Source organism: Athene noctua, chromosome 4, assembly GCF_965140245.1.
Source record: "Athene noctua chromosome 4, bAthNoc1.hap1.1, whole genome shotgun sequence".
Classification (NCBI taxonomy): domain Eukaryota; kingdom Metazoa; phylum Chordata; class Aves; order Strigiformes; family Strigidae; genus Athene; species Athene noctua.
In genome coordinates, this window is record NC_134040.1 from 57,983,797 (window position 1) to 57,996,920 (window position 13,124).

At 35.8% G+C, this 13,124-nt stretch overlaps 1 protein-coding gene across 3 annotated transcripts in view; it reads right to left on the reverse strand.

The window, feature by feature from the left end:
• Nucleotides 1–1,759: 1,759 nt before the first annotated feature.
• SGMS2 (sphingomyelin synthase 2) overlaps nucleotides 1,760–13,124 on the reverse strand; it is a 37,190-nt gene continuing 25,825 nt past the window's right edge. For all 3 annotated transcript variants that reach the window (XM_074905476.1, XM_074905475.1, XM_074905474.1), the window contains exons 2-6: nucleotides 10,965–11,621; nucleotides 10,065–10,182; nucleotides 8,313–8,466; nucleotides 5,420–5,586; nucleotides 1,760–4,610 (exon numbers count right to left, since the gene is read on the reverse strand). In XM_074905476.1, the coding sequence (XP_074761577.1) occupies nucleotides 4,407–4,610; nucleotides 5,420–5,586; nucleotides 8,313–8,466; nucleotides 10,065–10,182; nucleotides 10,965–11,419 (1,098 nt within the window). In that variant the 5' untranslated portion in view covers nucleotides 11,420–11,621 and the 3' untranslated portion in view covers nucleotides 1,760–4,406. The remainder of the gene's footprint in view (nucleotides 4,611–5,419; nucleotides 5,587–8,312; nucleotides 8,467–10,064; nucleotides 10,183–10,964; nucleotides 11,622–13,124) is intronic.

A 13,124-nucleotide genomic window follows, 5' to 3' on the forward strand; every position in this document is an offset into this window, starting at 1 on the left:
TTAGTATAGTTTTAGGTCAATTCCATGTAAAAAGCAATGTATGATCACCATCTACTTTATCTTCATTCTCAGTTTCTTGGCACAATTTTTTTTTTTTTTTTTTGGACACTGGGAAGCATCATGAAGTAGCACACAAAGGCTAACTTACAAGCAAAGTTACTTCAGTGACATGCCAGGATATTTTTCACATGTGCACTTCAGCAGCAATGCTTATTTGAATGGTGTCCAGCAAAAGTATTTCTTTTTAAAGCCTTTTTTTTCAGTAACTGAATTTAAGACACTGAGTTTACAATGCGTGGTATAGAGCACTTAAATTCAGAAGTGTTCAATCTTACAGTATAGCTCTAGTTTTGTGGGCCTATAGAAGACTTGTAAGTAAGCCCAAAACACATATGTTGTAAAGATACCAAGATGACAATGGAGCTTTATGGCTGTTAAGTCTGCCAGTAAGGAAAAATGGTTTTGGTACATCTGGTAAGATTAGGTATGTTTTCAAAATTGCCCCACGAATCTTTAAAATAGTCTTTTTAAGTTTAAAAAAAAAAAAAAAAAGAGCTCTGGGAAAGTTCATTTAAAGTAAATGGGAAGACTTCACCTTGCACTGAAGTTACTGGATCTGGTCTCTAGAACTGTAAGTCATACTTTATACCTACTGAAATAAGAAAAAGAATTTGGGTTAGTACCAATTAGGATAAATTGACTAGCTAGATACTAATGATGGGATAAAGCCAGAGTTTGAACAGATTCTGATTTAAGACACAGATAAGTGGATTTGCAATGATCTAAGAATTCTCTCTCATCTCTTAAAATACTTCCCAGGTGTGTTACTAAGCTTTATTTCTCTATTATGTGAAGCTAGTGTATCTTAACATATAAGTAGTCTTGGTTTTATTCTTTCCTTCCTTCTCTCCCACCACCTTTTTTAAAGGAGGGAAGCAAATCCAGTACTAGAGTTCATAGCAATGTTTAGCACAGCTGTTTGCTACTACCACCTGTAGCTATCTTTCCAAGAAAACAGCAGTAAAGAACGATTAACGTTTAGTACCGTTTGTGTCCACATGGGAGTGCTAAGCACATACCATAAAAATGCCAGTTCACAGTGGTTTCAAGTATATGTTAATCGTTTCTGGCATTTGAATTAAGAATCTGTAGCATGACCAACAGCAGCACATTTCTCTAAATGCTCAAGTTAACCTTTTAAATCCAGGTTTAAATTTAGGTTAGTAATTTATGAAACAAGCTTTCTTAAATGCAAGTACACAACAGCATTTAAGTCATACTGATATGCCAGATGTACAAGCATAGCAACTTCTTTTTTTAAAGCATCTGGGAAGTTCAACATGTAAATGCTCTTCAGTAGAGAAGAGCATTTCACAGTTACCATACAGGTACAGTTCATGTGACATCTGTAAGAAAGATTATTACTGTAACTCTAGGAAAAAATAATTACAGTGACATTCTACAAAACACTGGGCATCTACAGCCCAAGTAAGCCTATAATCAAGCAATCAGTGCATTAAGTGAAGTCTAAGTTTCTCCTGTTCTTTTTACCCACTGTAATCCTTTTTCTTCTTAGAATGAAACCATGTTTTCAGATTCATAGTATGTCTATACAGTGATCACTAAGGTCTTAAAATTAATAGTTTTTATTTATCAGCTGTGGTTTGTATTGGATAAACTACTAGAGCAGTAAGCACTAGCATATACCACTACTTACCACATTTCATTTCCATACATATAGGCCTAAAGAGTCTTCAAATACATCTATACCATCCAAGTTTGCAAAAGCAATTTAAAGCTATTGAGAGAGTAGAGAAGTGGGATTTTCTGCTAATTAAACACACACACCCTTTTGAGGGCTTTGATACAGTGGAGAGAATTTAAGCATTTAAGGGAAAGCTGAGCCAGAACAGGAATCAAGTATTTTGAGCTAGACCTGCCATTTTAATTTTCCTTTTGTATTGCAATAGAAGTTTCTATCAAATTCAGCAGTAGAATAAAAGCTCACGCTGCCCAACAAAAGCATCATCTTTACTTGGTTCTATTTCATCACTTTCACATTTTTCCTTCCAGAAATAGAAGTATAAAAAACCCAAACACCTCATCCTGCATGAAGAAATTGTACTTTGCAGATATATTACAGAAATCCCACAGAGACATGGTGGTGGTTATGCAGAGAATGAGCTATCTAGACTACCAAAGCATTTATTATTCAGCCACCAGACGAAAACCACTGCTTATGCTCCTTATTGAAACACTTTTCATCATGTTATTTTCAAGGCATGGTTACCACTAATGAAATTTTGTTCACAATTTCTAAAAGATAGTGTTACTACATGTGGCTTAACATGACCATATTTAAGATATCACAAAGCTTAGAACTGGGCTTAAAAAAACCTCCTTATGCCCTATGAAGTAGTATCGATATAACAAGTATCTTCAGATATTTATAGACTGACATTGAACAGACTCATTTCAGTGATACAGAAAAAGGCCTTTCATATAAATGTTTTGATAGCGACTTTGCAGCTACTCCAGGTCTGCCAGGAGCAAGCAAATGAAAACACAGGTGGATGCTTATACACACAAAACTTTCAGGGGCATGTTATAAGATTCTAAGAAGCTAACTTTAAATAAAACCAAACATCCCACAAAATTTCTTTCTTAGCTAAGTTTTACCAAATATGTATTGTAAGGAACATTGTTTATTGTGTTACTTTGATAATGCACAAAAATATTTGAAATGTACAACAATAATATTTTCATGTACAACTCATATCAATTGATCCCCTTAACTAAAAAATTATATTTGAATACTCTATTGCATTTTATAACTTTAACTGGACTTAAAAAACAAGTTGTCATTTAAACTGTTCAAACTCTGTCACTCAATTCAAGACATTCTTAAAATAAGCAATATTTCCTTTATATTAGTATCAATTCAACACTTAATGTAGTTTTATCTTTGCTATCAGGTTTTACTGGATTTGAAAATTTGAGTTAACTGCAGAAATTAATACAGAACATAAATGGTTAAACATGGTATGCTAATTTTCTACATTCCCTTCCCAACAATACAAACAATAAAACCCAACAAGAACCAGGTAGCTGTTAAACTGTGGGTTTGTTACATGTTTACCCCATGGTAGTTCCCCACCTTCTCAGCCAACTTGCTTAAATAGCCATTTTAGTTGGACTAAGCAATCTGTACGCAAGTTCTACCACAGCATCATTTAATGTGAAATGGTTTTAGGTAATAAGTGGAAAAAAATGCTACTGTTGTAGGCATTCACCTTGGCATTTCTTTGTTTGGTTTTGTTGTTTTGTTTTCTTAAAGTCACAGAAATGTGTGCCAACAGGTAAAAAAACTTAAATGCAGAACTATGGCTCCCAAGCAAACTCGCTATATAGTTTCAGCTACTAAAATTAAAAAGTTTATTTTAAATACAGTCCCCTTTTGGATTGCATTCCTCAAGCAGATGAGATCTGTAGGACTTTTGCCTGAATTAAGAACTGTATGTAGTAAGTAGTTTTGTTTAATATGTGTTTAACTACACAGTAGTGTGTGCTTTTGTGTGTATATGCATGTACCTACACTGATAGGCACTGTATAGCTACATACACAAGGCCAAACCGCAGTTAAAGATAACAGACTTTGAAACTGTGTCCTTTTTTAAAAAGAAAATTTAGGCTCCTTGAGCTCAGATGTTAGCAGCTATTCCTAATTTGCGAAGTCATCAGGTAGCACAACAGTTTAAATATAAAATTACTAATAAAAATGTAAAAATTGGTACATAGTAGAATGTATGGGAGATAGTGCCGGTAAGTAGTATTTTAGGGTCATAAGATATTCATACCCACAGAATGTAAAAAAAGTCAAGACTCACTTTCAGCTGTACCAGTCATGCAAAGATCTTACCTTCATTAGCAAGAATAATGCAACAAACCACTTCCCACAATTGTGGGTTGTTTTTTTTTTTTTATATACCTCAATACACCGATATCGTGCCTTTACATTTTAGCATGTTTTATGCCCTTACACACTCCAGAACTCTGAAGATGAGACTTTTCGGTGCTTCTGTGGATGAGTGATAGTAATGAGAGTGTTAACGTGGTCTTTGGCACCTCTATCTCATTAGTAAAGCAATGGCCTGCTCCATTTTTTCTTTAATAAAAAAATCCAATCAGCGGTGCACTCTACTAGCACTGAAGAGTAGAATAGGTCTGTACAGCCTGATGATAGGAAAACATATGAAATGGCAATATGTTTGTCTACAATTGTCTTTCCAATCAATTGCACAGAAACTTGGTCCACTTCTTCAGTTACAGCACAGTCCTCAAGAACTTTGGTTACAGCATTAATGTTTTGGTAAAAATAAACAAAGCAGAGGCTTTCCTTGTTTTCTTCAGGTAGATTTTTCATTATCCTCTCCTGTCTTCTGAACCCGTGAATACTTTTTGCATGAAGATTTGAAGCAGCTCGGAGGCCAAGATATCGGCCAGGAAAAACTGCAAGGAACAGAGCCTTGCACATTCTTCTCAAAGAAATAAAATATTGGATACCACCATGCTCGAGAGAGAAAATTTGTCTGCGAAGAGACCTTTAAAGTCTGTATTGGCATAAGTAGATAAAGAGGAAAAGGAAACAGACAATCAGTTTAAAGCATTATAACCAATTATGTTAAGACAACTACAAAAACGCAAAATATTTGCATGGATTTCTGCAAAGACAAGGTGCATTTAGCCTAGAAAAACAGTACTGAGACAATATAGACACCAGAATCCAAACATATACTACAAATTGAGCATCTAACACAAAGACATGCTTTGCTGATGTACAAAATTTAGAAAGACAAAAAAGTGTTTTTGAACGTGAGTCTTCTCAGGCATGTCATGTTTCCATTGATGAGTAGGAATTGAAAACTACATTAAAATGTCTTGAGAGCCATACTCCTACTTGAAAATGTTCTTAACACAACTGCAGCAGATGCCTTCTGAACAGTGTACTTTTAGTGATATTTACAGAACTATCTCTAGAATGCTAAAGTAGTCTAGGTAATTTAGGCTTGTCAGAAATTTTATTACTAAACTACTGCTTATTCATAAGCTTAGACAAACTATACATCAACTACAGCAATAAAACCTTGAAGTTCAAAAAATGTGTTTAAGCCAAAATACCAGAATTTCAAAAATAAATTTATAAAAAATAAATTTTGAAATAATTTAGTAACAGATGCAGATCAAAAAGGAACATCTTAATCCATTAACTATTTACCTAAACCACAGTAGAGTGGAACTCCTTGCTCAATTTGTTTAAACTTCAATATGGATCCTCTATTCTTAAGAACTAATTTTGACCTTTGAGCAGTATTAACAAATGCAGGCTATACGTTGATTCTAAAAGGTATCTGCCACTCACCTTTTCATTAGCCATTGAGTGGTACCACCAGAAAAGCCGTGTGGTGATATAGTAAGCGATGATGACGTCTACAGTATAGTGTTCATGAGCAACAAGGATACAAATTATGCCAGCAGCACTCATTAGCCAACAGATTAAGTGATACCACCAGAAATGACGTGGTGAATCTGTGAAATAGGGAAGTGATGGGAAAAACACACAAAAAAGCCATATATGTTATTACAGTAGTCCACAAAGGGAAGGGGAAAAGATAAAAACACCAAGCTATTTAATTAAGGCTACTAAATTTTAAAGCATTAACTCGCCGATACCACACTGGTACGTGAATCCTGTTTTGACACAGGAAACAAGACTAAAAAATTATGCAAACTTACTGATGTGTTCTTAACTTTCTAAAATGAACCAAAGATGAGCTTGCAGTTAGACAGCACTGTCACCCGTTTTCTAGTCAAATTAAATAAGTTTTCCAGTTAAACAACTTCTAGGGTATGGGGTGCATAGGAAGAGACAGAATTGGGGCAAGACATACACCTTGATTATTTTACTTGGGTATATTGCATGTCTGCTCTTTTTACAGTCTACACTCAAATAAAATGTCTAGAATTGATAGAAGCCAAGCAGAGATCACAGATTAAACAGGAAAATACACTCTTATTTTCATTTCTAGGGTTTTTAACTACTTTTCATGAAGCCTCTGTTCTGTGAAACAATACACTGTACAAGGAAGTACAGTATGTGAATTTATACCCTTTCATTAAAGATTAACAAATGGGAATGAAGCTATTCTTCAAAATGCATTTAAGCCACTTCAGTAGAAAAGTTCCCCTGCCCTTCTTTTCCCCATTGAAAAATGCCTTGGGTGTCACAATTACCATTCATAACTTCTGACAGGCTAATAGGCTTCATTTCACTCACAGTGGGAGGTTCTGGCACCCCTTGCCTTGTGGTGCAATGGTCAGCCTTTTCTTTCAAATAGTACCAGCAGAAAAGTTACTGATCTCAACAAGCCTACCCAGTAGCAGTTTGAGAGGCCTGTGCAAAACAATTACTGTAGGACGACTTAAATTTTGCTCTAATTGTCAAAAGAGTAAATTCTCTTAACTCTTCCCAAAACACTGCAGACAAATCTTATCTACTGATTAAAAAAATAAATAAAAATCAGGAGCCAAGTCATCTCAGGAAGTTGATGAAAACGGCCCCAAACAAAACAGACATACTGAGGCTAGAAATGTAAATAACTATTCTGGGCAAAAAAGCTGAAGTGTGGGAGAATAAGTGAAGAAGCAGCAAACACTGAAAGAAAGAGCAGAGCAAAAAATCCACTAAGCCAGAAATAATAAAAACTTCAGAACGCATCTTGTACTGAAGACATGTCATCAAAAGAACAGAAAAGAACACCATAGGCAATCTCTAATTCAGAGCAATTACAGGGCTTAGCCCTTGCTCAAATAAGATTTTGCTAATTATATGGGAGGCAGAAAAAGGAAAGCTATGCACTTCTCATTTTACAGAGCACAACTCCACTGAAATATACATGCGTAATAATTAGGCAGCAGTCAAAGGGCTTATTACAACAATTTGTACCATACAATTTCTCCAATCCTTTATGATAAAAGTACGTAAGTTATACTGACCCTGAAAATACTGGGTTATCTGCAGCTTTCTTGATACTAAATATATTAAGGAGTACGTGACCAGCATTAAGCTGCAATAATGTACACAAACCAAGGCAAACAACAAGTCTACTATAAAGCTATTTTCCCAATTCTGTTTTGGTCATTTTGATGAGTTACATCTGCCATTCCCCCAGTAACATTCACTTTACAAGAAAGACCTAGGCCTAAGAATCAGCAGAGTATAATCAGCATCTTATATCACTGAAGGTCTCACACCCAGAGATTTGAAGTTTGTCATATTAAACAGGCAGTTTTATATTGTGTTTTCTGTCTAAGGCAGAATATAGCACTGTAACGCTTGTTAAAATATTGAAGGAAGGAAAAGGAAGACATTCAACAAATGCTGGCTGGTCTTATTTTTGTTTCAGTGAGAATCACACGTTCCCATGAGCCAAGCTAGCACTTGCATAGTTTGGGACACAATAGTAGGAGAGAAGATTCCAATTCCAAACATGTGAACTGGAAAGGGAACTCCCCACCGTGCGTTCATGAGCAGCCAAGATCCCAGGGTAGAAGCATTGCTTATCATGTATCAGAGTTAGAAGTTGGTGCTCAATTCTCCGAAGTTTCAATCAGTGCTCTCTATGCAGCACAGATTGTCCCCCCCATGCCTCACACCAGTGTAAAGCAAAGGAGGAAACCATAACCCCAAGTATATCTTCTCTGTGCTTGCCTAATTCTTACTAACTCTAAGAGGCATAAATAGGAGATCAACAGAAGACATCCAAGGAGCATGAATCAACTTCTCATTGTTTGCCAATACTAAATGTATAGCACACTTCAGAAACATAGTTTTGCTTCTGGATATATGTGTGCAAGAGCACTGTGCTCACGCCATAAAACCCCCTTAAAATCTAAGATATATCAGTCAACTTGCACAGAGATAATCTGCATAATTAAGTACAGCATGTTTTACCCCAAATTTTAATAACCTAATCAATGAATAATGGAAAGTTAGCTTGCTTCAATTGACCAGTAAACACTTCTTACATAAAGACAGAAGTGACACATCTAGTCACATTAAGCCCTTAAAGCCCACATCATTTACTATACCACGTCCTATTTTTGCTGAAAGTCATGATTTGTATTTCAAAACCCTACACATACAGTCTATGTACAGCTGAGTAGTAACAATAGTTTTACATGCACTTTTATCATGTGTCTGCCCAGTACAACTGATCTGAACAAGAAAAGTGCACAGATATACCATCACTTACACTCTTTGATGAACAGGTAGATCAGTGTTAATACCACAGTGTGACCACTAAACAGGAAGTCTCCACACAGGATGTGTGATCCAGTTATGGATAGACCACCACCAGAAATCAGTCGCAGGATCCTCTGAACCTTTGCCTGAGAATCTCCATTCAACTAGAACACCAGGGAAAAAAGAGGGACAAAAAAAAAGTTTAAAGACACACCGTAAGTGACTTGAATAAACTTCTTGCCCAAACATATGTGGAGACAGGGATACAAGGAGAAAAGGACACAAGTTATCTTCATTTTCTTAGGCTTTCCTTCACATATTCTTAAACAAACAACTACACATAAAGTTGACAGCTTGATAACACTAGCATTCTGTCTGTGCTTTCACAGGCTATTTTAAAATATGTATTGTATGAGAGATGCAAAATACACTGGAAAGGTAAACACTAAAAAATGGTGAGGTTGGGTGTCTCATGACAGCCATTGGCAGAATGCATAAAACCCATTTAAAAGGGGTTTTAGTACAACCTTGTATACCACTTCTGTCATTCTGTTGACAGCTGAGCAATGTTTTAACAGGATAAAAACCTCAAACTCACTTTATTTTAGATTGGTTACAAACTCAGGATTTACTCTCATTTGGAGTATTTTTTTATTTTTTTTTTAACATGCATTAGGATCAGCTTTTGATTCCTCATGGATACTAGGCAAACACTCAGTTTCACCTAACTGTTTAAAGATTAACTCTGGAAAAAGTTAATTCCCCAAGCTAGTAGAACAAAAGTTGAGTCCTTACAATAGTGGTACATAAATAAAGCTTTTTCAAATAGATACTGACTCCTAAGAGAAGTAGTTCATTTACTATATTCCAAAATAGTCCCAACATGAAAGAGTAAGACTGAACAGACATGATGCTACCTCAAGACTGATTAGATCCTACCCAAGAAGTCACAAACTTATCCCCCAAGCAAACTGGCAATATTTTTAGGTTTCAAAATGCTTATCTTCTCAGTGCACAACCAAACTCCTTCTTACTCTTTCAAGTGCATTGTTCTTTCAGTCCAGCCAACACAATACGGTTTGTTCCAAGACAATTGTATGTCTATAACTTTTTCTCAGCAACATAAAATGGCATTAACAGAATTCCTTTGTGTCACCACTTAACTACACTGACATAAATTTTTAAAATATTCTTGTAGAAACATTTAGCATGCACATATTTCTGTATATATCAGCTCATTTAAATAACAACTTGTTTTAGTCACATTTATACACATTTTGTAGGTTGGAAGCAGAGACAAGCGGCTGCCTTCAGGTATTGGGATAGCTCTTGACAAAATAGCATGAGAAGCAGGCCAAAGCGTACAATAATGCCGGTTTTTGAAAGGATGCTTCAACACAAGCTTGTGTATCAGCCTATGAATTACAATATTGACCTCAGGTATCCCATCATGCAAGACAAAAATATTGCTGCAGTATTAAAGTGATTAGGTTGAGCCTCAAAAGCAAGTTCACTAATTTGGTAGCAGCACTACTTCAACGTAGGTACTCTTCTTTACTGCAGCAACAGCATCTTCACTGCAGCAACAGCTTAAGACTCTTTCTGTATCACACAACTTCTAGTTTATCACTATGTTTCTGAAGACATCAACTGAAAATAATTTGTGTTATTAAATAACACCTGGAACATTATCTTCTATTTGCTCAAGCCATAAGGACTTGGGCAGAGACTAAGGCAAGAATTAAGGAGCAAAGGCTCTTACCTTTGGCGCACACTGAAAATGCATTCCAGGCACAGGTAAGGTGGTAACGTACATAGTAATACAGCGGTACAGATACAAAGTTCCTATTATAAAAAAGAACCTGCGTCCCACTATTGATCTGCAAGTAAGGGAAGGGGGGAAAATAGATTGAGTACAAAGTTCACATGCAGGATACATGTAACAGTTATAGAGCTCCAGATTTATTACATAGCTAAATCCCCAGAACTGAAAAGCAGCTCCACACACTGCTCTTGACAACTCACTTCTTCAAATCAGATACTAAAAAGACTTTCTTCAGGTTTTAGTCTTGCTAGTTCATAATAGTATATAACTGCCACAATGCTCCCAGATCTATCTAACCAGTTTAACATGGCCTTAAGTCTAACTTAGACATGCAGTCAGGCATAGGTTTCCTGGACTCAGTGACCTTCTCTTTTCAGTTCCACAACATAACTATGTACTTGATTTAAATATCTCTAGTTTAAGCAAATGAAGACAAAAGAAAAAGCTTCTAGGTCTAGGTGGAGAGGACAGTAGATTCCTCCTCAAATTTGGATGAGTTTAAGTCATCATGATCTCCCCACTTTAAACATCACCATGTCAGTAAACACTTTGAAAAGCCCAATCCCAGAATAAAATTTGACTAGTACAACATAGGTATCAAAAATTCAGATTAAAAAATGTTAATCAATAATAAGGAGAAGCCTGTGTTTCCATATCCAACATGGACACTGGAACATTTTCTACAGAAGTTGTTCCTTTAGTCATTTTTCTGCCAGCCCTACTCTACAATATTGTTATAGGTTCTACCATAAGATTTCTTCTACCAAAAGTGAATGAGGGAGAACAACATTCTGAAAAGATACAGCAGAGGAAAAAAAAAAAAATATAGCTACTTACTTGTATCTAAGAAACAACCACTGGAATATCCATAATCCAACTAGTATCATTCCATTTATTTCTGATACAGAAAAAGCCCATTTCACACGATCAATGTAATCAAAAAATTTGTCAGGTAAGGGAGGGCTTAACTCCTTTGGAGGTACTCTCTCATGGACCACAGTGATCATGACAGTTGTTAGAATCAAGTTGAAGAGAGCATAGACAAAGGCAATGCCTGTTTTCCACCATTCCAAAGGAAATTTATTCCTAGACTCAGCAGGCATAGCAATCTGGATGTAATCAGGATATTTCTTTGTTGTTTTTCGCAAGCCATTAGACAAGCCCTTTGGTTTGCTCGTGCCATTTTTGTTCTCTTCATTGACAGAGAGAGTAGGTCGTGAGTAGCCATTAGAAGTATCATTGTTTTGACCCTCCATATGCTCTTCAAGCTTTGCTGTCTCAATAGTATTCATTCCCAAGCTGTATGACCAGATCAGGTTTACCAGTGACAGATTTCTGGGCTCGCTAAAGTCTGTTATTCCTTGAAGTCCAATGTTCTTGTTCTTAGATGATTGTAGATTTCTGTAAAATTAAGTGTCCATTGTGCTTTCACTATTCAGATACTGTATAGCAAATTGTGAAGACAAATCTTTCTTTCCTCTAGAGCTCTATCAGCTGGAAAAACAAAACAAAGCAGATACTAAGGACCTTCAGAACTAGTAATGCAACACTGAGCAGGTATCGTAAAAATGCTTAATCTAAATTCCACCCAGGTCTACTTACATATACAGTCAAAAGACAAACCAGAGACAGATGGTTACCGTGAAATAATTCAAGCCAGTTCCTACTGAGTAACTTGAAAAGTCTCTGATCAGTTTAGGGACTAGTACCAGTTTAGACTTTTTAGACTTTTTCTTTTTAAAAGGATAAGATCCATAGAGACTTTAATGATCATGATAGCACAGTTGTCATAATTAAGACTAATCCATCAGATATTAACAAGGTTTGTCCATGTAAATCAGGCAATCTTGTTAGTCCAGATGACAGGACAGAAAACAGAAAGCACTACAGGATTTGATTTTGTTAGGCAAAAAGAAATTTAGATTAATATAGAAAATCTCCATTATGGATAACTCCATTAAGTTTTCTTGGATCTAAAAAAGTATTTCAACCAAAATTTAAAAATGTGTCTACATAGCTACTGTAGTATCCACTAAATAATGCCTGAAACTTCAGAGAACTGAAAAAAAATATACCTCTGGATTAGAGTCTTAGTTATGGTAACCTATACATAGAACAGATTACAAATGGATCAGTGTTTGTCCTTTAGTTACTTAAAAATGTCTAAATAGATTTTTTTAAACAGAAACAAATACCAAGAATCATTATCACACAGGATTTATTTGAGGCTGCATTTGACAATTCAGTGAAATCTCACTAGATAAAAAAATCAGTTAAGTGCCTATATTTTATAGCATTTTTTACAAAGAGAAAAGAATGCAGATCACCCTCTACAGAACTGACATTGCTCCCATCAAAACAAAGGCCATTCCCATCTCTGATCTTTAAAGTTCTGTGAAACCACTTACCATAGTTGCAATGTACCTATTTTTATTACTCTGCTCAGCTCCTATGGCAAAAGTAGTATTATCATATACAAAGTCTTCCCTGTATACCAACAAGTTATAATATTCTTTTGTTTAAATTGTTCCTCTAAAAGAAGTCCAACCATACCACCACCTCAAGTCTGTCCATCCAATATAGTCTGCCACAGTTTGCCATACTATATGTACAATTAAGTCATCAAGATGGAAATGAGAGCTGCCAGTCTCCCTAACTGTACAACACACAACTTGGCTTAAGAGAAAACTATCTCCTTAAGAAAAGTCTCTTGATAGCAAGGAGAATCTAAAACAAAAACAGCCTGGAAAGGTCTTTCTTGTGCTTTGGTCCCTCCCCTCTCATGCCTCCAAGCAGAGAAGACATTTAACATGATCAGCATCTAAATCCTACTGATTTCCTAGCTGCTGCTCTTACTGCTGAAAGAGAAGGGTAAAGGTTTAAATCCCAAATATGTGAGATCCACATAAATAACACTGAAATAGTCAAGCATTTCTAAATTAAGCTCTCAGCAGTGTTTCTGAAATCCACTGTCACGGGCTGACCTTTTCTAAATCC